Here is a 25670-nt window from a genome sequence, read left to right as displayed (position 1 = left end):
TGCAGTGAGCCGAGATCGCACCACTGCACTCCAGACTGGGTGACAGAGCATGACTCTGTCTCAAAGAAAAAAAAAACAAAAAATGTTAAGTGGTATTTCTCCTTTACTGTACTACTAAGATTAACGATATTTCAAAATAATAAAATCTGGAGCATGAACAATGAAAATTAGCTACAGTTCATGAATTTTCTTAATAGATCTATAATTCAAGAAAGCGTGACCAATATTTTAAGAGAGGTAAACATAGAATGGGAATGAGAGGCTAGTCCACATTAAGCAAACAGTAGGATAAAAACCAGCATTATTTATTTGAGCACTAGTGAAAGTCTCCAATAAAGTCCCCAAACTGCACTCACTGATGTTTCCCACTCTCTAATATCATTACCGATACTACACAAACATATGCTTTTATTTCTCCCACAGGAGAAAGGAAAAGTGGTAAGAAATAATTTATCAGCAATACAATACCATCAAGGTTTGATTACATATATGTATGTGTATGTATCCCTTCAGGCTAAACTCTTTAACACATATAGAGGGGAAAATTTCCAATGATATAATGAAAATTATTCCGTAGCTTGCCAGCACTTGACAATTTACTTGACAGTTTAGAATCATAAACCCTTAGAATGTGATGGAATCTTAAAAGAGGATCTAACTCCCTTACCCTGAATGAATAAATTCCCTCTGATCACATCCTTATGTAATCTACTCCATTTCTACTACTTTTACAATGAAGAAAAATGCCAATGGTACTAAAATGGTAAAGCAGAAAACAATGAAAAACCATGTGATGGATACAGAGAAGACACATTTTATGGTGAAAACACAGAATTTGAAAACATTACTTTCTAAGATTCTGACAAAGATTCTAGGCTTATGTTGCAATGAACTCTCTCCTCTCTACATCATCTTGTTAAAATTAAGTAATTTTGGCCCAGTGCAGTGGCTCACACCTACAGTCTGAGGCAGGAGGTTTGGGAGGCTGAGGCAGGAGAACTGCTTGAGGCCAGGAGTTTGAGACCAGCCTGGGCAACACAGCAAGAACCTGTCTCTATTTTTAAAATAAATAAGTAATAAAAAAAAATTAACTAATTTCAATCATGAAGGAAATGTCACAACCTACACAGAGCAATGAATTCTTTTTTTCTCATATGAGAACTAATCATTCTCACACATACACATAACATTATCTTTTTCAGGACTAAGAAAAGCTAATTTATATATGTTTATCATTGTCAAATTTTTATTTATGTATTTATTTCCTAAAGATGGGGTCTCATTACGTTGCCCAGTCTGGTCTTAAACTCCTGGCCTCAAGCAATCCTCGTGTTGCTTGGACTCCTAAAGTTCTGGCATTATAGGTGTGAGCCACTGTCCCTATGCCAAAATTTTTTTATTTTTACTTTTTTTAAGAGATGGAGTCTCTTTCTGTTGCCTAGGCTACAGTGCCATGGCACCATCATAGCTCCCTTCAACCTCAAACTCCTGGGGTCAGGCAATCCTCCTGCCTCAGGCTTCCAAGCAGCTGATACTACAGGCACACACACCACAGCCAGCTTGTCAAATAAATTTTTTTTAATTGTATTTAATTTAAAATTTTTAATTACCAAGTATACTTCTCTTTTATATAAATTACTTCCATGTGTACTGAAAAACAAGGATTCGTCACATCAAACAATTGTGACATTCACCTAGTCACTGTATAAAACATAATTTGCACAAATTAGATATTTTAGAATAGTACATGCTTACACCTTCATTTTAAATATAAATTAGAGCATAACACTTATTTTACTCTAAACAATTCTATTTTTAAAATCATCTAATGGTGAGACAATAGGAGGAGAAAATAAAAAATTAAAACCACCACCTAAATCTGGTCATGGTACTGTTATTTAAAATGTGTAACTTTTCAAACTGTATTGTTAAATTTGCAATATTTTAGAGGTTGTGGTAAAATTTAACATGCAAAATTGCTTTAATTGCAAAATATTGCTTTACAGAATGATATTCAAAAACATTCAGAATTCATAAATTTCAATAAAAATTAATGCCAGTCATGCTTTGTTTGAGTTTAGATTAGTACACCACGTAATATCTTTTGGGATTGAGTCTACTATTCAAATGTATATTTTATACTTTTGGGAAATACCTAAAATTCATGTAATAAAGAACACCAACTTGTAATAAATATAATAAATGATATGCTAGTAGTTTTTGAAAACTGTAATTTTATTGCATATTCTTAAGAACATGATATACTACAAACAATATGCATCCAAAGCTTAAGCTCTGCCATGAACTTTATGATACCTAGTGAAGTATTTTCTGAGCAAGACAGAGTTTAATATGGGTTTAGAAACGAAAATGAGAATTCCACGCAATAAATATTTACTGGGTAGTTACTATGTCCCAGGAACCTTACTAGGCAATGGGCGTGCAAAGATGAAAAATATGTAATTCTGGTTGATTTTGCTGTCAAATAATATAGGAATGAAACAGAAGAGGTTAGTTATTTCAACATAACATGGGAAGCATGTAATAGTTAAGAATAGTATTCTGGGAATACACAGGAAGGGCTCCATGCCTAGTCTAAGAGTTTAAAGAAAGGTTTTTAGAGAGTAGGAGACTGGGGAATCATGAGAGTGTTAGCTAATTAGTAAGACTAGGGATAAAAATACTGGCATTCCAAACAAGAGCCAAGACTCAAGGGAAGGTAGGAAATAACATGGTATTTATTTATAGAAGAACAAAAGAAATTCAGGCAAGATGAAGTTTTTAGATATAAGACCAAAAAAGAGCTGGAGTGGTGGGAAGGTAGTAAGGACTATCTGCAACACATGTGGAACATGAGATTTTATTCTATAGCTAAAATGACTTTTTTTTTTTTTTTTTTTGAGACGGAGTTTCGCTCTTGTTGCTCAAGCTGGAGTGCAATGGTGCAATCTCAGCTCACTGCAACCTCTGTCTCCCAGGTTCAAGCAATTCTCCTGCCTCAGCCTCCCAAGTAGCTGGGATTACAGGCACGTGCCACCACGCCCGGCTAATTTTTTGTATTTTTAGAAATAGGGTTTCACCATGTTAGCCAGGCTGGTCTTGAACTCCTGACCTCAGGTGATCGCCCGCCTAGGCCTCCCAAAGTGCTGGGATTACAGGCGTGAGCCACCGCGCCCGGCCGAAAATGACATTTCTTTAAAGTGTATCTCTCCGGTTTCACAATGAATGATGGCAGCAACTGGTAAACCAAATAGGAGGTTCTAACAGTCCAACAAGAAATGATAGGGGCCTGAACTAATGATGACATAAAAGACACAGAATGTAACGTCACAGGAATTTGTGGATACTTCCAAACCAGGGGGAAAAGAGGGCGGTAGGAGTCAACCTAAAATTCCCAGGTTTCTCACTGGGATAAGAAAGTGCTGTGCTGCTGATGCCACTGAGATGGAGAACTTAGGCAGAAGAATGGTTATTTGCTTGTAAAATATCCAAAAGAAAAAATACATTTAAGAGTGGCTTTTTCCCACCTTCTGGGCCATTCAATATTACTGCTCTCTACTATAGCTCATATCTTTTTCTCCCTACTAAAAAAAAAAAAAAAAAAAAAAAAAAAAAAAAAAAAAGCTGCTGATTATCTCAAAACTTTTCCCTTAAAAATAAAGGTAAATATCAGTTCCCAAATATTTAGTTTACTTAAGACTCATTAAATCATTAGGCTTTATGCCAAATATAGATTAGTCTACTACAGCCATCAAAATTGTCTCAATTATAATTAATTCCCACTAGATTAAAAATAAATGTACTAATTATGGAAACAAGTTTCTTATCTTTTAATACTTCAAGTTAGAATACTACACCTAAGTAGTTCTAAAGTGGTTGCCACCTTGTTACCTTTAAAAGACATCTGCTTTCTGCCAAAATTAATGTGCTGAACTTAAACTTACCAGATTACATTATAATGCATTTTTTAATTTTCACACAGCCAGGAGTCTTTTCTTCTTTGCTGATTTTTTTCAATCTGTATTGTCGGATCTCTCTCACCAATGTATAAAAAGCATCCTCCACTCTCTGCATTGTAAAACACAACTTCTTTAAAGTCTGTTGCATTGGTAAGAGTAATTTACTGGGAAAGCCATGTGCAAGAAGTTTGAGATTATGAGCTTGAGATTTTTTTTTTTTTTTAAACAGACATCAGACTATTTGAATAAAACTGAGGATGCAGTTTTAAAATATGGGCTAGAATCCTGGTTTGTTCTTAAAAGTCAGTTTTGTTTTCTAATGGAATTAAATTTTAAAATTTTTAAATTAGGAATTAGGAGAGATTATGACAAGCCTAAACACAGGTATTAGCATCTGTTTGTCAATTAATGCAACCATTTTAGTTTGCTAGTCTTGGAATTAAAGCCTAAACTGAAGTTAGCTTTAAATTACTTCTTTGACTTAGGAAAAAAGTGATTTATATACTATCGATTCCCACACCCTCCTCCAGGGGAGAATGAGAAGAAAAATGGTAAAATATGGACGTGAAACGTTTGTTAAAAAACAACAAAAACATAAAAGAATCTCAAAGGTGAGTCAAGAAACTGGAACCTTGAGTTTTATTTTAAATTTTAACACCTTTCAGTCTATTTCCAGGGTATACAAGTGAAGCTGAGACTGGGTCTTCTGTACATGTTTAACTACATTATTAAAATCTTAAATGAGAGCTGCTTACCATAATATAAAAACATCATGAATTAAAGGACACACACAAAATAGGAGCATTTTGTATCCTTACTACAAGTTCTTTTTTTTATTTTTTTTGTTTTAGAGACAGGGTCTCACTGGGTTGCCCAGGATGGAGTGCAATGGCACGATCATTACTGCAGCCTCGACCTCCCAGGCTAGGTGATCCCCCTGCCTCAGCCTCTCAAATAGCTGGGACTACAGGCAAGCACCACCACACCTGACTGATTTTTGTATTTTTCGTAGAGACAGGGTTTTGCCATGTTGCCCGGCAAACTCCTGAGCTCAAGTGATCCGCCCACCTTGGCCTCCAAAGGGCTGGGATTACAGCCATAAGCTACCAAACCTGGCCTTACTACAAGTCTTAAAAATAATTTTTTAGAACAGTGTTCAATCATACTGGCTGTGTGCCTTTTATTCTAATTTAAATACTCTTAATAGGGTTTTTCTTGCTTAAACATAAGAGAGCTATGACAACAGGTACAATCATATATTGGCCATATGGAGATAAAGTTTTTAATATTTTCCAATCTAGAAAATTAGGCAGTCATCAAACGGGACAAAGTGCTTAGTTAATTGTGCTGCTAGTTTGTTCAGAAAAGCATACCATCAAAGTAGGGGCACAGAGAAATACACAGAAATATTAATCTATATATAGTGCAAGTTAAAAGATGTAATATTATGTTCATTCTTCCAACAGAAAGGTGAATTTTTTTAAAGCTGGTATATTTTACTCTACATTTAATTTTAAGGGAATTCTATTCTTTTATCTTAAAATTAAGAATGAATTACCTAATTTGGGGATTGGCATACGTATTTTAGCTTTCTGAGATTGGTAACATCAATGTTTCTACTGAACCAAATGTAACAAAGTGGACCTAGCACCTAAAAAGTTAATATATCACCAGTACCATTTGTAGTTTTAAATTCAATCACACACAGAGAATTGGCAACTAAGTATTAGTTGAAGTAAACCAATGGCTAGGGCTTAATTTTTGCATGCAGAAGTCATCTGTACATCTACTGCCTACAGTAGTTAAGAAAAACACACCTCAATTCTTTAGGGCACACTAATTTTTAGAAATCTCAGAAGTATATTAAGAACTGCTTTAGTAAAGTACAGAAATTTACCTCTAAAGTCAAACTTTAATTTAAATTCATAATGTTAAGTTTCAGTTCAAAAGCAGGCATTTAAGTAACGTGATTATATGTTAAAATGCGTATCTCAAGTCATTAACATATACCATCCAGTGATATATTTAACGAATAACAAAAATCATTATATTCTAAGAACAGTCTTATCTTATTTTTAATGGAATCAATTTAGTTAACTAGTTAGCTAAGCCAACTACAAATACAAACTTTCAACTACCTTCGTTGGCACTTTAAGTTAGATACCCACTTACACCTGTATATAAAAGATTTTAAGTGTCAGGTGTGGTGACTAATGCCTGTGGTACCAGCACTTTGAGAGGGCAAGAGATGCCAGGAGTTTGAGACCTCATCTCTACTAAAAATAAGATAAATTAGGCATGTTGGCATGAACCTGAAGTCCCAGCTACTCAAAAGGCTGAGGCAGGAGGGTTGCCTGGGCCCAGAGTTTGAGGCTTCAGTGAGCTATGACTGCACCACTGCACTTCAGTCTGGGCAACAGAGCAAGACCCTGTCTCTAAAAAAATTTTTTTTAATCGTTTTAAAGTTTATATTTATCATTAATCCTCAGAAGGAAAGGGTTTATTATTTTTACCTCTGTCTTGAAAAAATTATGTATCCAAAATTTTCTTTAATAAGCAACATAAATAATTTAAGGCACTAAAATAACTTTGTAGCATGTAAAATGTAAAGCATGAGCTCTGTTAAGATACTTTCACAAATGGTTCTCTTTCAATTTGAAAATCAATGTAAGAAATTTAAAAATATGTGTGTATATATATACACACACACAAACCAGGTAAAAGCTCATATTTTCATAAATTTTCTAAGAATGTAAACTTCTATTCCTGTTTAAAAAAAAAAAAGTTATAATGTCAATGTAGAAGTACCAAAACATACTATGAAGGAGAAAAACAGTATTGGTCCTCTACTAATTTAGCAGAAGCAAATTTTGATTTTAACTTATTTCTAAAATCAGTTTGAATGTGTCTGCTTTTTCAGTGACAGCATCCCCACCACCAATAGTGAAATATATGATTTTTGTTTCCAGCAATGCAGAGAGAATTGGAAGCCAATAATTAAAAAGAAGAGATTATTATCCACCACCAAGAATTCAGTGTCAGGACCTCAGTGGCTCATATAATTAACAGCACAGGGTGACTTTTTCCATTTCTTATTTTTAGTAGTAAGAAATTTAGGTTTTAGAGTACCAGTTATTTGCCACAGTTTTTCAGACTTAGTTATTTCTTGATAATATGCTTTAAAGTCATACTGACATCAAGAGAACATAAGAACATTATCCTTGTGTACACTGTAAACCACTGGCACTGGCTCTTATTTTTAAAATGCCTACAGTATACACCTATGAAACAAAACACTGGTTTTTCACATTCCAAAATTTGTAGATAATTTTTAAAGATAAAATATAGCTGAAACAGATATTTAATACCGACTGGCTACTCATTACGCTCTTAACTAGCACACAATAATTTTTTTTGAGAATAGGACTTGTTGCCACATATACTCATTTTGTGGGGTTTTTTTGTTGTTTTTTTAACTTTTTCTTTTTTTGTTTTTTTTGAGATGGAGTCTTGCTCTGCCGCCCAGGCTGGACTGCAGTGGTGCAATCTCGGCTCACTGCAACCTCCACCTCCGGGTTCAAGTGATTCTCCTGCCTCAGCCTCCCGAGTAGCTGGGAATACAGGCATGCACCACCACACCCAGCTAATTTTTGTATTTTTAGTAGATGGGGGTTTCACCATATTGCCCAGGCTGGTCTCAAACTCCTGACCTTGTGATCCGCCTGCCTCAGCCTCCCAAAGTGCTAGGATTATAGGCATGAGCCACCGCGCCTAGCCTACTTTTGTTTTTATACATATATACTCATTTTCAAATGTCACTTATTAAACTTTAAGAACAACTGAAAATACATAGGAACAAAAGTATACAACTTTAAATATGTAAATTTTTTTAAATCAAGAGATTGACAACATTTTCAACTCAACTATTATCTGAAAACATACTTGTGAGGCTATGGAAACAAAGCACTCCATATAGAGAAAGAACTGTTAGCCAAAGTATCATTCTAAATCTTGCTAGACTATGCTTTTACTAAGAGATTTTGTTTTAAGTAAGTTTTTGTTCCTGTTAAATCTGCAAATTCTTGCAAAACTCTGTCAAGGAAGCAACACATAAAATACCCTAACTATATACAAATGCAAGACTACCAGCCTTTTGGTGGGGAAGGGCATGGAGGAACAAGACGTATTCTAAAACCCAACTGTGCATCCCTCACTTTCTCAAGAAACCTTGCCACCCACAGCCTATCTCATGTACTATTGAAATGCAGAAAAACCACTACTTGGGAGACTACCATGGTGCACAGCAAGTGCACAGTAACTGTTCCGTCAATTTTGAACTCATAAAAAGCTAAAGTTCAAAATATTGATCTCATGTAAACAAACTCAACTACTATTAAACAGAGACATAGCACATAAGGAGGTTGTTTTGCAAAGCATTCTTTAACGGGGTTCTTCTAACAATTAATTTAAATATCTAGAAATTAATAACAAAACCAGGAAATTAATCACTCAACATTTTTAGGTTCGTAAAACTAATTTTCACATTATATTTAAATTGAGACCCCCAGAGAGCAGAAAAGCCGAATGAGGAGTAACAGATACCCCGAAAACTCTGCTTCTGTCATTCACCTTACTGAACCCTCCCACTTTTGATTTTAGCAGACTGGAAAACACACAATTCTCATGGTGTCAATGTTTCAATTTTGACAGCTTTTGCCAACATGGCCATGCACTGTCCAAAGGGACCAGGAAAATCTGTAAACAACCCAGATAAATGTGAACTAGGTAACAGTCCTTATACACTAGGAACATAGGGACTACACAATGTACTAGCAGAAAATAATTCTATTTGCCTTTCAGATATGGACTGAACTGAGTGTAAATAATATGTAATGCATTATATTCTAGCCAAGTAATTAGCTTTTTAAAATTATAAGTTATTAAGTTGGTAAAAATATATATCCTGCAATTCTTATCTTAAAAAGTACAGCTGGGCACAGTGGCTCACGTCTGTAATCCCAGCACTTTGGGAGGCCGAGACAGGCAGATCACGAGGTCAAGAGACTGAGACCATATTGGCCAACATGGTGAAACCCCGTCTCTACTAAAAATACAAAAATTAGCTGGGCGTCGTGGTGTGCACCCATAGTCCCAGCTACTCAGGAGGCTGAGGCAGGAGAATCGCTTGAATCCGGGAAGCGGAGGTTGCAGTGAGCCAGGATCGCGCCACTGCACTCCAGCCTGGCAACACTGAGACCGTCTCAAAAAAAAAAAAAAAAATACTAGAGGCCAGGCACAGTGACTCACGTCTGTAATCCCAGCACACTGGGAGGCTCAGATGGAGGATCACTTGATGCCAGGAGTTCAAGACCAGCCTGGCCAACATGGCGAAACCCTGTCTCTACTAAAAATACAAAAATCAGTCAGGTGTGGTGGTGCGTGCCTGTAGTCCCAGCTGCTCGGGAGGCTGAGGCACAAGAATTGCTTGAACCCAGGAGGAGGAGGCTGCAATCAGCCAAGATCCCACCACTGCACTCCAGCCTGGGTGACAGAGGGAGACTCTGCCTCAACAAAAAAAAAAAAAAAAAAGAGTACTAGGGTAAAATTTCTATTTCCTTTTCATGAACTATGTTAGGTTTTACTTTAAGATAATTAAGGTTAGCCTGTAAAATACAAAAGTTTAACCTAACTTCTAGTAGCTAATCAAACACTAAAGTTACCCAGAGAATTAGGAATCAGCATATTACAGCGAATGGACCAAATGCAGCCACAGCCTTTTTTTTTTTTTTTGAGACAGTCTCGCTCGGTCGTCCAGGCTGGTGTGCACTGGCATGATCTCGGCTCACTACAGCCTCTGCCTCTCAGGTTCAAGCAATTCTACTGCCTCAGCCCCTTGAGTAGCCAGGATTACAGGCACCCGCCACCACGCCTGGCTAAGTTTTGTATTTTTAGTAGAGACGGGGTTTCAACCACGTTGGCCAGGCTGGTCTCAAACTCCTGACCTCAGGTGGTGTGCCCACCTCGGCCTCCCACCTCATTTCTGGGATTACAGGCATGAGCCACAGCGTGCAGCCAGCCTATTTTTATACTATGCACAAGCTAACAACGATTTTTGCATTTTAAAGGGTCATAATTAAAAAAAAATGCAACAGATACCACTTGTGGCCCTCAAAGCCTAAAACGTTTACTATCTTGGCCCTTTACAGAGAATGTTTGCCAGCCTCTGATTTACGTGGATGAGAACTTCTAAATGAATGTTTTGTTCCTTTAACTGGAATATAATTCTTTTTGGGTGTTTACGTGTTTTAGGCTCACGATCAAGACCCCAAAAGTTAGGGCATAAAACAACTTGCTGATAAAATACAACAAGGATATGCAGACTAATTTTGTTTAAAAAACAAATAAGGGCCAGGCGCGGTGGCTCATGTCTGTAATCCCAGCACTTTGGGAGGCCGAGGCAGGCGGATCACGAGGTCAAGAGATTGAGACCATCCTGGCTAACACAGTGAAACCCGTCTCTACTAAAAATACAAAAAATTAGCCAGGCATGGTGGTGGGCGCCTGTAGTCCCAGCTACTTGGGAGGCTGAGGCAGAAGAATGGCGTGAACCCGGGAGGTGGAGCCTGCAGTGAGCCGAGATCCCACCACTGTACTCCAGCCTGGGCGACAAAGCAAGACTCCGTCTCAAAAAAAAAAAAAACAAGAAAGAAAGAAAAATAAATAAATAAATAAATAAGCTGAATAACAGATGAGTAACAAAATACTCTGCAGAAAGGAGGGCTTGACATTTTCACCAGTAACTGGAGATGTAAAATTTATTAAAATTCCCATATTTCGTTTTATAATCTCTACAGTTACTCGGAATAGCTCTTTAAAGTCTTCCAGAAGCATGCAAATATCAAATTAATTTCAACGGAGGAAGATTAATAAGACTTTTGAAAGGCAAATTAATTTCTAGGCAAATCAACAAGTCCATTTAATAATAAAAGGAAATCAAAGAACAGAAATTAAATATCTAATTTATAGTTTATCAACATAAATTACATAATAACATCAGTGAAACAGGATATAAAAGAAAGGTTGAGTGCTCTGTTAAGAAGTACAAGTATTCTTTCATACTGTATCCCTCCATTTTTAATTAGATGATCCACATAAAAATGTCTACAAATCAAATTTGTTTACTTACACATTATATACCTTCAAAAAAACAAACAAAAAAACCCAAGGCCACAAAACTGTATAAAACCTAAAAATCTCTTATAAAAGGAAGCCAGATAGTTTTCTGATCAAATATGAATGCTGTGTTATATTAAAGTATTAAGGTCAAACAGCAAGAATCAATTAGTACTTCTGAGGTAGTAATCATACAACCACCAAAAAAGAGACACAGCTATTTTAGGATAGTATCAAATGAGAAGTGGACAGCAACAAAGTGGGACTAACAAGACTCTTTTTATGTCCTCTACTGCTTTTCTACTCAAAGTATGGTCCAAGTACCAAGAAAAATACCATCTAGGAGTTTGTCAGAAATGCAGATTCGGTCCCCACCTAAACCTTCTAAATTAGAATCTAGATTTTAATAAGCCTAGCTGATTTGTATGCATAAGAAAATATAAGAAGCACTTCTTTACTGCAACCCCTTAAAACATTATGCAAAGTCTCTTAAATTTTTTCTTTTCTTTGTGAAATGTAAGCTAAAATGTTCAGTGGTATAAAAAGCATCTTTTAAAAGTTGTAAGTAAGCAAATATAAAACAACAATGGTAGAATCTAGGTAGTATATTTGCAAATGTTTTAAATAAAACTCAATTTTGTATTTGAAAATGTTTCATAAGAAAATGTTGGAAGAAAAAATAATAAATATTAGAATCATGTTTTCTCAGTACCTTCTCTCCTAAGAAAAATCAAGGAGACTGGTTATAGAAGACCAGTAAAAAGAAAAACAAAAACCAAGCCTCTTCCTGGTCTTTGGAACCTGGAAATGGATTTATGTGAAATCTTAATTCCTCTAAAGTAAAGTGATATGATATACACCAAGTTTAACCTATAAATCAGGTTTTAGTAAAATTGCCAGAGAAATTTGTATAATGGTCAAACTAGAGAAATTCAGTTTTTAATCCTCCCAAAATGACTTGAAGTAGAATTTACTGTTTCTTTACTATATATCAAATTTGTATAACTAGGAAGAGGTACATATGCTCTCCTACTAGGGAAATACAACATATATATTAGCTGGATAATGATTTACATTTACATTTTTGCACCTTTATGAAATTTGATAAACTTCTAGAATGCTTGTTTTTAAATGTTTAACAATGTAAAAGTTGTTCAGCAATTTTTTTTAACTCCTAGCATTACAGAAGTTAATTTCTACAAAACTGGTTTTCTGGGCTCACAGGTAAATGTAACCAGAAAAAGCCCTAAACAAATTGATGAATATAGATGGATCAATTTCTTAGTACAGTCATGTACCACATAATGACATTTTGGTCCACAGGAGATTGCATATGTGATAGTGGTCCCATAAGATTATAATGGAGTTTAAAAGTTCCTATTGCTTAGTGATGTTATAGCCATCCTAACATTGTAGTACAACACATTACTCACGTGTTTGTGGTGATGCTGGTGTAAACAAACCTACTGCACTGTCAGTTGTATAATGGTATAGCACCTATATTGTTATTTTATAGTGTACTCCTCCTATTTACTAAAAAAAAAAAAAAAAAAAAAAAAAGGTTAACTATAAACAGCCTTGGATAGGTCCTTCAGGAGGTATTCCAAAAGAAGGCAATGTTATTATAGGAGATGACAGCTCCACATGTGTTACTGCCCCTGAAGATCTTCCAGTGGGACAAGATGTGGAAGTGGAAGACAATGATATTGATGGTCCTGACCCTGTGTAGGCCTAGGTTAATGTGCATGCATGTCTTAGTTTTTAACAAAAAAGTTTAATAAGTAAAAACAAATAAAAAATTTTAAATATGGAAAAAGCTTACAGAATAAGGATGTAAGGAAAGAAAAATCTGTATAGCTGTATAATGTGTGTTTTAAGCTGTATTACAAAAGTCAAAATGTTAGGAAAAATTAAAAAGTTTATTAAAAAAGTTACAGTAAAGTAAGGTTAATTTATTATTGAACAGAAATTAAAAAAAATATATAAACTTAGGGTAGCCCAAGTGTAGGTTTAGACACACAAAACTTACCATTGTGTTAACAATTGCCTTATAGTCATTAGTACAGTTACATACTGTACAGGTTTGTATCCCTGGGGCAAGAGACTATACTATATATCCCAGGTGTATAGTAGGTTATACCACCAAGGTTTGTGTAAGTATATTCTATAATGTTTGCACAATGACAAAATCACCTAACAATGTATTTCTTAGAAAGTATCCCTGTCATTAAGAGACATGTGACTACATATAACAATTCCTTCCTATCTTTATGTATTCATTTCCTATATGTTAAACTCTTCATACAAACAGGTTAAATAATAGCAACTGAAATTATTTTATTTTACCTGAAGAAAAAGTCATTTTTAAAACAAAGATGATTTCTGAAACAAAATTCAGGTTCTCTCTGGCAATAATTTTTGTCAGAAAAATGCATTAAATGAATAACAGAATTTCTGTTGGCTTTCTGGGTATTTTCTTTCTTTAATGAGACCTTTCTCCAGAAATAAACATATCCTCAAAAAAATTCTGCCAAAGTAAAATTCTTCAAATACAACAACGTTTAACCTAGAAACATGACATAATGGTTTAAAAGTACTACTGAAATAGAAAACTCAAAAATTTGTTGCCCTGTTCTTTTTATATATATATATATATATGTAACCATGGGAAAAAAAAATCCCCACCTCTTGAATTCTAAATGTTAACATGTGCTCAGAATTGAAGAGAAATTTTCAATGTAGAAAGAAACCAAAGCCAAAAGCAGTACCATGGACACTGGATTAAGAAGCAATGCCCTCTCAAGAGACAAAAACATTTACTAAATATTGTTTTATTTCCTAGTATAGCATAATTGAGAGAAAAACTGATATATTAAATGACATAACAGTTATGATTTTGCAGAAAACAGATCTGTATTTATTTCAGTGTTACTTACCTGTCTTGTCTTTGCTGATGTTTCAATAAAAGGAATTCCATAACTTCTTGCTAAGTCCTGAGCCTGTTTTGTGTCTACTGTTCTAGAAGGCAAATCACATTTATTTCCTACTAGGACCATAGGTACATCTTCAGAGTCCTTAACTCTTTTAATTTGTTCTCTGGGAAAGAAAAAAAAGTTATAGCACAGGCATTAGTAACACAAATATCTTTCAAAACCTGTCCACAACTTTTGTCATAAAATTTGGCTGAAAGAAAACAATGTAATTCCTAGTTTCCACCACACCAAATTTTCCTTCCTTCTTCTACTAGTTATTTTTTTTCTTTACCTTTTTAAACAGAAACCTTGTATCTCTCTCAAAAGATCAAATACCTAGAAGTATAGTAAAACTATAACCTAATAGAGGTTAATATGCAGGTAGATCATAATAGTAAAACAGAAACTACTGAAAAATTCCAGACCCAAAGTGCTATATAACAGACTATAATTTTAGAAACATATGTTAAATGTGTAAAGATAAAAAATATTTTACAAAAACCTGAATTAAAGCATTAACATAATTTTCATATTACTTTTTCAAAAAACAAAGTGGACAAGTAGAAAGATTTTGATTTCTAGGTAGGCAACACTGAAGTTACTACACCACTTATTCCATTAAAAGCCCTTCTACATGTTAATCATTTTCAATATAACAAGTGCATAAACTCTAAATTTGGGGTGAAATTACATTCCCTCACAATTTTAGGTGACTTTCAAAGACACAGCACAAAAGAAGGAGCAGAGCAGACAACAGAGTCAGAATTGGCTCAAATTCCCAGTTCCGAACACTATTAGCTGGGTAAACTTGGATAATAGAGCTGAAATTTGGTAACTCCTCTATAAAAATACTACCACTACCACCCACCCAAATGTCTTTTGCTCTATTACTAGACTATACAGTAAACATGCTGTAACAATGTTCTTAAATAAAATGTTAAACTTCTTATAACTAGGCTAACTTGTTATTATATGACATAGCCAGTGAGTGATTTATTTGCTTAATATGTAGTTTTTGGAAAACTAAACCCTCAAAGAAACAGAATATAAAATAGCATAATAATGATTATTTTAATAGTTTTATGCAGCTTTGTCAGATTTAAGAAAACTGTAATGCCCAAATTCTTCAATCTTTCAAAACTTTTATTTTTTAAAATATATAATGCCACTGTTTATCCAATCCAAGCAATTCTACGCTATACACACATGATTGCTTTTAAGACTGTTAAAGTGACACCATCTCAAATCATCTTTTCATATTCTTTTTTATGGTTTTCTTTTTTAATGATGTATCTAAAAAGTTTAAAGTCTTGCTTTTGTAGAACAGTCAAGAGTACAGAAGGCTGTGGAGTCAAACAGGCCTAGGTTTCAATCCCAGCACCACCACTACCGATGCAGTCTGGAACAAGTTACTCCACTGCTCTAATCCCCCAAGAACTTCATTTATAAAACAGGGATATTACCTACCTCATAAACATTATTTTAAAATTTTTATTAAATATTATATGCATGGCATTAGCAAAGACTCAAAAAATAAAAACTATAATTACCCCTTAATGTCAACTTATTATATTCAATTTAAACCCACCTATAATGGTGAATATCTTCAAATGATTTAGTATTATTTATGGCAAATACACAAAGAAAGCCCTCCCCAGTCCTCATGTACTGGTCCCTCATTGCACTGTACTCCTCTTGACCTGCTGTGTCGAGAATATCCAAGAGACAGGTTTCTCCATCAATTACTACTTGCTTCCTGTAGGAATCCTGAGAAGGGAGAAACACAGTCTGTATTATTACAGTGCACCTTTTACTTCAAAAAAGGTGTTATATACAACTCAACAACAAAAAATTCAATTTAAAAATGGGCAAAGGACTTGAAAAGACATTGTTCCTGCTCCAAAGATGACGGACAAATGGCCACTAAGCACCTGAAAAAATGCTCAACATCATTAATAGTCAGGAAAATAAAATCAAAACCATGAGATGCTACCACATACCCATTAGGATTGGCTATTATTAAAAAAACAAAACAAAAAAACTCAAAAAATGGAAAATAAGTGTTAGCAAGGATACAGACACTGAAATCTTTGTGCATTGCTGGTGGGAATGTAAAATGGTGATGCCATTGTGGAAAACAGTGGTAGTTCCTCAAAAAGTTAAACACAGGATTACCATATGATCAGCAATTCCATTCCTAGGTATATAACCAAAAGAACTAAAAACAGGGACTCAAACAGATACCTGTACACCAATGTTCGCAGCAGCACTATTTATAATACCCAAAATGTGGAAATAAGTGTCTGTTAACAGATGAATGGGTAAACAAAATGTGGTATATACATACAGTGGAACATTATTCAGCCATAAAAAGGAATAAAATTTCATATAGGTTGAGCATTAATGCAGGTTAATCCAAAAATCTGAAATCCAAAATGCTCCAAAACCTGTAACTTTTAGAGCCTGACATGATGCTAAAAGGAAATGCTCACTGGAGTATTTGATTTTGGATTTTTTTTCTTTCATCTTTTTTTTTTTTTTCGGAGAGATAGGGTCTTATGTTGCTCAGGCTGGTTGAACTCCTGGGCTCAAGTGATCCTCCTGCCTTGGCCACCCAACGTGTTGGGATTACAAGCATGAGCCACTGAGCTCCATCTGATTTTGGATTTTTGGACTAGGGATGCTGAACCAGTTAAGTATCTATGAATATTCCAAAATCCAAAAAAAAAATCTGAAATCCAAACCACTTCTGGTCACAAGCATTTTGGATAACGGATGCTTCAACCTGTATATACATGCTACAACACAGATGAACCTTGAAAACATTATGCTAAATGAAGTAAGCCAAACACAAAAGGACAAATACCACATAATTCCACTTATATGAGGAACCTAAAATAGGCAAATTCAAAAAGACGAAAAGTAGACTACAGATTACCAGGGGCTGGGGGAGGGAGGATTACTGGGGACTATTTGACAGGTACAGAATTCTAATTTGGGGTGATAAAAAAAAGTTCTCAAAACAGATAGTGCTAATGGTTAGACAACATGGTGATGGTTGCACAACATTATGAACACACTTAAGGTCACTGAATTGAACACTTAAAATTAACTACCATGGTCTAGGCGCGGTGGCTCACATTTGCAATCCCAACACTTTGGGAGGCCGAGGTGGGCGGATCATGAGGTCAGGAGATCAAGACCATCCTGGCCAACATGGTGAAACCCCATCTCTATTAAAATACAAAATATTAGCTGGGCATGGTGGCGGGCGCCTGTAGTCCCATACTCAGGAGGCTGGGGCAGGGGAAGTGCTTGAACCCGGGAGGCGGAGGTTGCAGTGAGCCAAGATCGCTCCACTGCACTCCAGCCTGGCAAACAGAGCAAGACTCCGTCTCAAAAAAAAAAAAACAAAACAAACGAAAGAAAACTACCATGGTAAACTTTATGTTATGCATATTTCACCACAAAAAAAATTTTTTTAAAGGTATATGGATAGTCAACAATGCAAGTGTACATGCTGGTAACAAAAAGTTATTGACAAAACAAAATAATTTCAAAAATGGGATAGCTCTACCAACTCTATTATTCAAGATGATTTAAATGACAAGAAAAATCAATCAACTTATAAATAATTGTCATGCATCTATTTTATTTATAGTCAAAGGCACACAAAGGAAATGGCAATACTCAAGATTCTAATGCCCTCATCCACTTCTGAAAACTGTGGAAAAATAATCTAACAGCCAGATGGATATCTCTAAAGAGCAATATTGTTTCATCTGCAAATCTTAAGGGGCCTCTTTTTTTCTTTTCTAAAAAGAGATAGAACTGCAACTGTAAGATTGAGTAAAAGAAGGGAGTGGGTAACTTTAACAGAATCTTGAAATAAAAATCTGATTTTCTTCTGACTTTTGGGTAATACTTCTGCCCAAGATTTCACACATTCTGCCAAAACAGTCCTCAAAAAATATGGTAAAGGGATGTTACAATGTGAAGCCATGAAATCATGAAATAAGAGGCAGGGCTAACAACAGGTATAAAGCATAAACATAAAGGCAATTATTTTCTTAATGTTCCACATGTGGGCTATAGTATTAATGTATCTTTTTTTGTTTTGTTTTGTTTTTTTTGTTTTTTTTTTTTTTTTTTTTGAGATGGAGTCTCGCTCTGTCACCCAGGCTGGAGTGCTGTGGTGCAATCTCGGCTCACTACAACCTCTGCCTCCTGGGCTCGAGCGATTCTCCCGCCTCAGCCTCTTGAGTAGCTGGGATTCTAGGTGCACGCCACCACGCCCGGCTAATTTTTGTACTGTTTTTTAGTAGAGATGGGGTTTCACCATGTTAGTCAGGCTGGTCTCTAACTCCTGACCTCGTGATCCGCATGCCTCAGCCTCCCAAAGTGCTGGGATTACAGGCATGAGCCACTGCGCCCAGCCTCTAAAGTATGTTTAGTTTATGAACTACTCTGTAGACCATTCTATCAGAGGGAGAAAAAGAGAAAGAATGGTCATTACGAATGTTGTTAGTAAAGTATTTCAAAATGTTTACAGTATAAGGAGAATATAAAGATGTCCAAGTGCAGCATGATCACAATAATATGTGTTTATGTATTTATATAAATCTATTATGTGTTTAAAAACTGGTAATATATACATCAAAATGTTATAAAGGTTATGTCTTTGATGGAGATAATTTAAAAGACATTTATCTTGGCCGGGTGCAATGGCTCATGTCTGTAATCCCAGCACTTTGGGAGGCCAAGGTGGGCAGATCACCTGAGGTCGGGAGTTTGAGACCAGCCTGACCAACATGGAGAAACCCCATCTCTACTAAATATACAAAATTACCTGGGCCTGGTGGTGCATGACTGTAATCCCAGCTACTCGGGAGGCTGAGGCAGGAGAATCACTTGAACCCGGGAGGTGGAGGTTACGGTGAGCTGAGATTGTGCCATTGCACTCCAGCCTGGGCAACAACAGCAAAACTCTGTCCCAAAAAAGACATTTATCTCTTGCTTATCTCTTTTCTTTGTACTAGATGCTATGTTAAATGTTTTTCTTTGGTTTTCAATTTTTTAAAGTGTGAAAACCTACCATATTAGATATAATTTTGTGCTTATCTTTTAAAGCATATGGTATTTTCCAAACCGTCTATAATAAAAATTAATTATCTCACCAGTCAGAAAAAAAGGATGGATATTTATTTTCTAAATAAGAGGCTCTTTAGTAGAGATTTGAGCATTCAGTTGACATTTACTTATTTTAGCCTATTCTCTTATTAAATACTTGAAAGAACTCCTATAGATCATAAATTAAAAACCATTCTAAAGAGTAATGAAAAAGCAGGAGGTGGGAGCAAAGTACAGAGTCTTAGAGTCAACCCATTACCCAGGCATGGCTACAGAGCATGTAAAGCTGACCAAAGACTCTTCCTACCTATTGCTGCCACCTCACATTCTTTTTTTTTTTTTTTTTTTTGAGATGGAGTCTTGCTCTGTTGCCTAGGCGGGAGGGCAGTGACACAATCTCGAGTCACTGCAACCTCCACTTCCCAGGTTCAAGCGATTCTCCTACCTCAGCCTCCTGAGTAGCTGGGACTACTAGCACGTGCCACTGTGTCCAGCTAATTTTTGTATTTTTAGTACAGATTGGCCAGGCTGGTCTTGAACTCCTGACCTCAGGTGATCCGCCTCGGCCTCCCAAAGTGCTGGGATTACAGGCGTGAACCATCGCGCCCAGCCTGTCACCTCACATTCTTTACTTACCAATGTAGGCTGAGTATCCCTACTCTGAAAAACCAAAATCCAAAAATACTTCTAGGTCCTAAGCATTTCAGATAAAGAACAGTCAACCTGTAATGTGGGATATTAGTAGTTTATGTACATATTTCATAAGATGCTTCCATGGTGAATACACCAGTGCGACCGAGAAACTGGGAAAGCAGTCCCCTATTCACTGATAAATCTCATTCCTATTATCTTTTCCCTACAAGACCTTAAAAATATCGATAGCAAAGTTCTGAGACACATTCAGTTTCAAAGTAACCTACAACCTACTCATAAACAATACTGTTGATTAGAAATCAAAGGTTTAGGTTAAAAATTCAGTATTTTTAGAGTTAATTTTAACTAGGGTCCTCACTCTTAGAAGTGCAATTAGTCACTGAGCTATTTTCAGTGCAACTTCGTAAAAACTAAAGAAGAAAAAGTATTAAATGAAATACGATCTAAAAAGAACAGATAAATATAAAGAGAAAACAAACGCAACAAAAATTATATATTAATAAAGATTCTGTTCCAACTTCAGGTCAGGCCATAAGAAACAGTCATCCCTGGTATACACACGGCATTGGTTCCAAGACTCCCCCAGCCTCCAGTCCTACAGTTGGCCCAGGAACATCCAGGTATATGAAAAGTCAGCCCTCCATATCTGCATTTGGTTGGGAAAAAAACGTGTATTACAAGTGGACCCATGGTCACTCAAACGCATGTTGTTCAAGGGTCAACTGTATTTGGAGGAAGAAAAAAAATATGCATCAATGTAGACTCTTTCAAAAAATTTAGAGTCTAAATAAGGGTTCAGCAAGCTACTGCCCACAGGCCAAATCTTGCCCACTGTTTTTGTATTGCCCATTAGCTAGGAATAGTTAAATAGCTGTTTAAAAAAAACAAAAACCAAAACCCAAGACTTTGTGACAAAGACCCATATGGCCCTTTATAGAAAAGTTTGCCAACTCCTGCTGTAAGTTAATAACTCTTCACATTATTTGAAGTATTCTCAACAAATATTATTTATTCTCTTTATATTTTTTTTAAATTTACCACTCTGAGAAAGTACTGGTTATGAAAACCCATCTGATTTTAAAACACAGAGATTCTATAATGAAACTAGTTAATAATGGAGCAAAGACAAGGATGAAGGTGGTATGTTTTTAATTAGTATTTCCAGCCTTTCAAAAAAGTAAACTTTTAAATTAGGTACATAAGTTACCAAGGTTACTAATTTGTAGCCTTAGGAAACTACGATAAAATAAAGTAACTTAAACTAACTCACAATAAAATATTAAATGAAGGAAAGTTATTCCCCATAGTCCCCTCACTCCCAGCTAAAATATTATTTTTTCCATCTACATAATAAAAAAATTTTCTAAATGAAATGTACTATACTGGCAAGACTGAATTGTAGACAGAATTCAAACATTTCTGGTGACATAATAAGCACAATATTTTTGGAAAGCAATTACAGTATTTATCTAAAGTCATTCAAATGTTCATAGCCTTTGACATAGTAATGCTACTATGGGAAATTATGCTAAGAAAATATGTGTTTTTTTTTTAAATGACAGTTATAAAGAGATTCTTAACATGCCATCCTAAAATGTCTTACAAAGAAAATTTACTTAAGCATTTAAAACTGACCCATAATCTTGCACCATTTACCTATCTTCAAAATATATCCTACATCCAACCACCTACCACCACCACCACTATCCCCCTAGTCCATGATAACTATTTTGTCTCAGGCAATCTGCAGCAATTGCTTCCTAGCAGGTATCCCTGCTGTTAATCTTACAATATATTCTCCACACAGCAGCAAGTGATAGTTTATAAATGTAGGTTAGGGCTAGGCACCATGGCTTACACCTATAATCCCAACACCTTGGGAGGCCGAGACAGGTGGATCACCTGAGGTCAGGAGTTCAAGACCAGCCTGGCCAACATGGTAAAATCCCATCAAAAATACAAAAAATACAAAAAAAAATTAGGTGTGGTGGTGTGTACCTGTAGTCCCAGCTATTTGGGGGGCTCAGGTGGGAGGACTGCTTGAGCCAGGGAGGAAGAAAATGAATGAATGAATGAATGAACGAAGGTAGATTAGATCATGTCATTCACTTGCTCAAAGTCCTCCAATAGCACTTTTCAGTCTTAAAAATAAAAATGCAAAGCATTCTTCCTTCCCTGGTACCTCCTATGTTTCCTTCATAGCATGTATTATAATTTGTAATTATGTATTTACTTGTGAAATTGTTTAAGTCTATATCCTCTACTAGGCTTTAAACTCCGTGTTGGTAGGGCTCACACCTGTTTTACTCACCACTACACACCCTCTACCTAACAGTCTTGAACACTATAGGTAATCAGTACTGCCTCTTAAATAAGTGAATGAATCCATTTGATGTAAATATATGCAGATACTAAAAAATGAATGGAAATTTTTATTAGAATTAAGCAGTTAACATAAATACAATTTAACAGATTTTTCAATTATATAATACAAATCCTTCTCAAATATTCTGAAGATACTACATATTTGAAATGAATGTTCACAACAAATGCCCCACTTTCAATGTAACAGTGTGCAAAGGCAGATTTTTTAATCTTTCAACAATTTGTTTTAAAATCTATGTTTCAATGTTCTCTTAGGAAAACAAGCACAGGTTTAAGATACTATAAATTTTATCAAGACAATGAAGCTGTTAATTTTTAAATTACAATATATATTAAGAATAATTTAATAAATTTTACCTTCAATTAAATTTTATATAATATGTAAAGTTTTATGTAAAAATACAACCAAAACAATACACACAGAGATTTTAATACATTTATGGGAGGGAAGAAAATAAGACTAGGGAAACGAATGCAGGAGTCTTCAACAGTATTAACTTTTCTATCTTGGAAAAAAAAGAGCTAAATCAAATGTTGCTAAATGTTAAGATATGAAAGAGCTGGTTGGTACACACATGAGGTTCATTATACTACTATTCTATAAAGCACTAAGAGTGCACCCATTTTATCATTACTTAAAATGGATTTCATATTTTTAAATTTTTGTTGGTTTGATAAGCTACACATTTTTATTGTTTTCATACCAATTTCTTTGAGGAGTAATAATGTTATATAGGTTTTCTTATCTGCATATTTATCGCCAACGTGTGTCCTTTGCCCATGTGGAATTTTAATCTTCTTTTACACTGACTTGCATAATTTTCTTAATGAAGTGTTTCCTGGTTTATTAAATGCCTTTATTTTGAGGAATTTAAAAGCTAACTCATTCAAGATAAGATAACCTCATTAACCAGAATATCAAGTTTGTCATTTTTCCATTATAATTAATAACTAAATTATTCAGTGTGTTCACCTTTTAACATACTCGAGTATGGGTTTTCCAACTCAGGCAGTGACCCTGACACAGAGACATATTCCATGTATCAAAACAAAACAATATATACATTCCAAGTATAGATTTTGTTTACTATATTGTAGTAAACAAAAAACCTAAAGAAACTAATAACTTTTACTAAAGGTAATCATATTACTATTAATAGTAATTACAGCAGTCAACATTTACTGAGCCCTTACTTATATGCCAGATACTGTCATAAGCATATTACAAACATCAACTCATTTAATCTCCATCTTCATTCTGCCAATTCCATGAGATGCTCTTCTCAATATAACTAGAACTGCTGAAAATGTCAATAATGTATTACTTGGGGATTTCCTCTTGAAATTGTACGTTTTCTTAATATATTAAGTATTGTAAGGACTTTTTACATACTGCTTAATAACACCTGTAGGAAAAGATGAGAAACTTTTACTCAATTAAAGCTCAAGTACTTTACGTTACTCTTCCGAAAGGTTATTTAAATTCACTGTAGAATGATGTGTTCCACACTTTCCGTTTATAAGCCATCAAAGACTGTTGTAGACTGTCAGAATTATAATAGGGAATTTAGGGTATGTAAACAGAGGTTGATGAGTTCATTCCCATCTACCCACATCAGTCTCCCTTGTATCATAGAAACACTTATTGAAAATCTAGGTGTCACATTCTGTGTCACACATTATATAGTTTCTGACCTCAAGCAACTAAGTGAGTGGAAGAGACATGAACGTAAATAAATAATTAAAATAAAATGAATGTAACACCATATGCAAGATGAAGTACAATGGTGGCATACAGGAGAGATCAACTTTGTATGAATTAAGAAAGACGGGGAGGGGAAGGACATTCCAAGCAGGAAGGAGCAAAGAGAATGTAAAAAACATAGAACAGCATGTTGAGGACACAGAACCAAGGAGCTCCATATAACTTTAGCTTAGAACAGCGGTCCCCAACTTTTCCGGCACCAGGGACCAGTTTCGTGGAAGATAATTTTTCCAAGGACTGAGTTGGGGGTGATTTCAGGATGAAACTGTTTCACCTCAGACCATCAGGCATTAGTTAGATTCTCCTAAGGAGTATGCAACCTAGATCCTTGCATGGGCAGTTCACAACATGGTTCACGCTCCTATGAGAATCTAATGCTGCCGATCTGACAGGAGCTAAGGCAAGTAATGCTCACCTCCTTCCGGCTGTGCAGCCCAGTTCCTCTCAGGCCACACAAGTGGGTACCAGTCCACAGTCCAGGGTTTGGGGATCTCAAAGGCTTAGAGGATCTCTAAGGCTTAGAGGCCTTAGAATAAGCACCAAGAAGTGAAACTGGACAATCAAGCAGGGGCCAGCTTATGGAGGGTCATGTGTATCATATTAAGGAGTTTTAAACTTCATCCTATACAAAATCACTAAAAGGTTTTTAAAATAGGAAGGGAGATCAGATTCATTACTAGCATTATCATGACAAATTATAGAAAGTGACAAAATGTTTTGGCCCTTCCCAGACACTGACTCATCATACCCATTCAGATGCACCAGTAGCAGCCAAAGGCACCTCTGCAGGGATTAAGCCTCAGCGACAAGGGGCCCCTCCTCTGAGCTTCCAGTTCTGATAACCCCCAAATCTTCCCAGCATTCCCTGAATCTTAGGAGTAGTGGCCATTCTTGATGTTACTGTGTTACTTCAGTGTTTTTTTGCCTTTCAGTCTTCCAACACCTAATTAGTTCTCCATGCCGAAATATCTAGTGTGGTTTCTGCTTTCTGAACTAGACTTTTGACTTCTATAAATGTTAAAAATGGGTGGAAATAAGAGAGAGAAGAAGGGGGAGGGAGGGAGGGAGAGAGGGGAGCAGAGACTGGGAGATGAGCTAGGAATTATTACAAGAAATGACAAAACTTGAACTAAGGCAGCAACAGCAGTATGGACCGAGGAGATTAAATAGATTTGAGACATACTTTGGTAAAATTGTTGGTAGGAATGTAAACAGTACAATCACTATCAAAAACCACTTGGCAGTTCCTCAAAAAGTCAAAGACAGAGGTACCATATAACCCAACAATTCTACCTTAGATATACACCCGAGAGAAGTGAAAACATATGATCACACAAAAACGTGTACATAAATGTTTATGGTGGCATTATTCAAAATTGCCAAAAAGAGGAAATCACTCAAATGCCCATCAAATGAACAGATAAACAAAATAAGGTATATCCATATAACAGAGTATTATTCAGCCAGAAAAAGGAATGAAGGAATGATCAACAAGCAAAAACACAGACGAACTCTGAAAACATCATCCTGTGTGGAGGAAGCCAGACACAAAAGGCCACGTCTGTACGATTCTCTTTATATGAAATAATCAGAGTGGACAAATCCACAGAGATGGAAAAATTAGCAGTTTTT

The 25670-nt window shown here is 35.6% G+C and overlaps 1 protein-coding gene across 5 annotated transcripts in view; it reads right to left on the bottom strand.

Moving 5' to 3' along the window:
- Nucleotides 1-25670, bottom strand: part of KRAS (KRAS proto-oncogene, GTPase) — a 121870-nt gene that overhangs the window by 6292 nt on the left and 89908 nt on the right. For 3 of the 5 annotated variants that reach the window (XM_063694110.1, XM_063694111.1, XM_063694112.1), the window contains exons 3-5: nt 15693-15871; nt 14069-14228; nt 3945-4068 (exon numbers count right to left, since the gene is read on the bottom strand). In XM_063694110.1, the coding sequence (XP_063550180.1) occupies nt 3949-4068; nt 14069-14228; nt 15693-15871 (459 nt within the window). In that variant the 3' untranslated portion in view covers nt 3945-3948. Of the gene's footprint in view, nt 1-667; nt 669-3944; nt 4069-14068; nt 14229-15692; nt 15872-25670 lie in introns of all 5 variants that reach the window. The other 2 variants (XM_063694113.1, XM_055358034.2) reach the window with 2 other exon arrangements.

Source organism: Gorilla gorilla, chromosome 10 (assembly GCF_029281585.2).
Source record: "Gorilla gorilla gorilla isolate KB3781 chromosome 10, NHGRI_mGorGor1-v2.1_pri, whole genome shotgun sequence".
NCBI classification, from domain to species: domain Eukaryota; kingdom Metazoa; phylum Chordata; class Mammalia; order Primates; family Hominidae; genus Gorilla; species Gorilla gorilla.
Note: the sequence above shows the minus strand (reverse complement) of the source record. Positions and strands in the feature narration are given on the sequence as shown.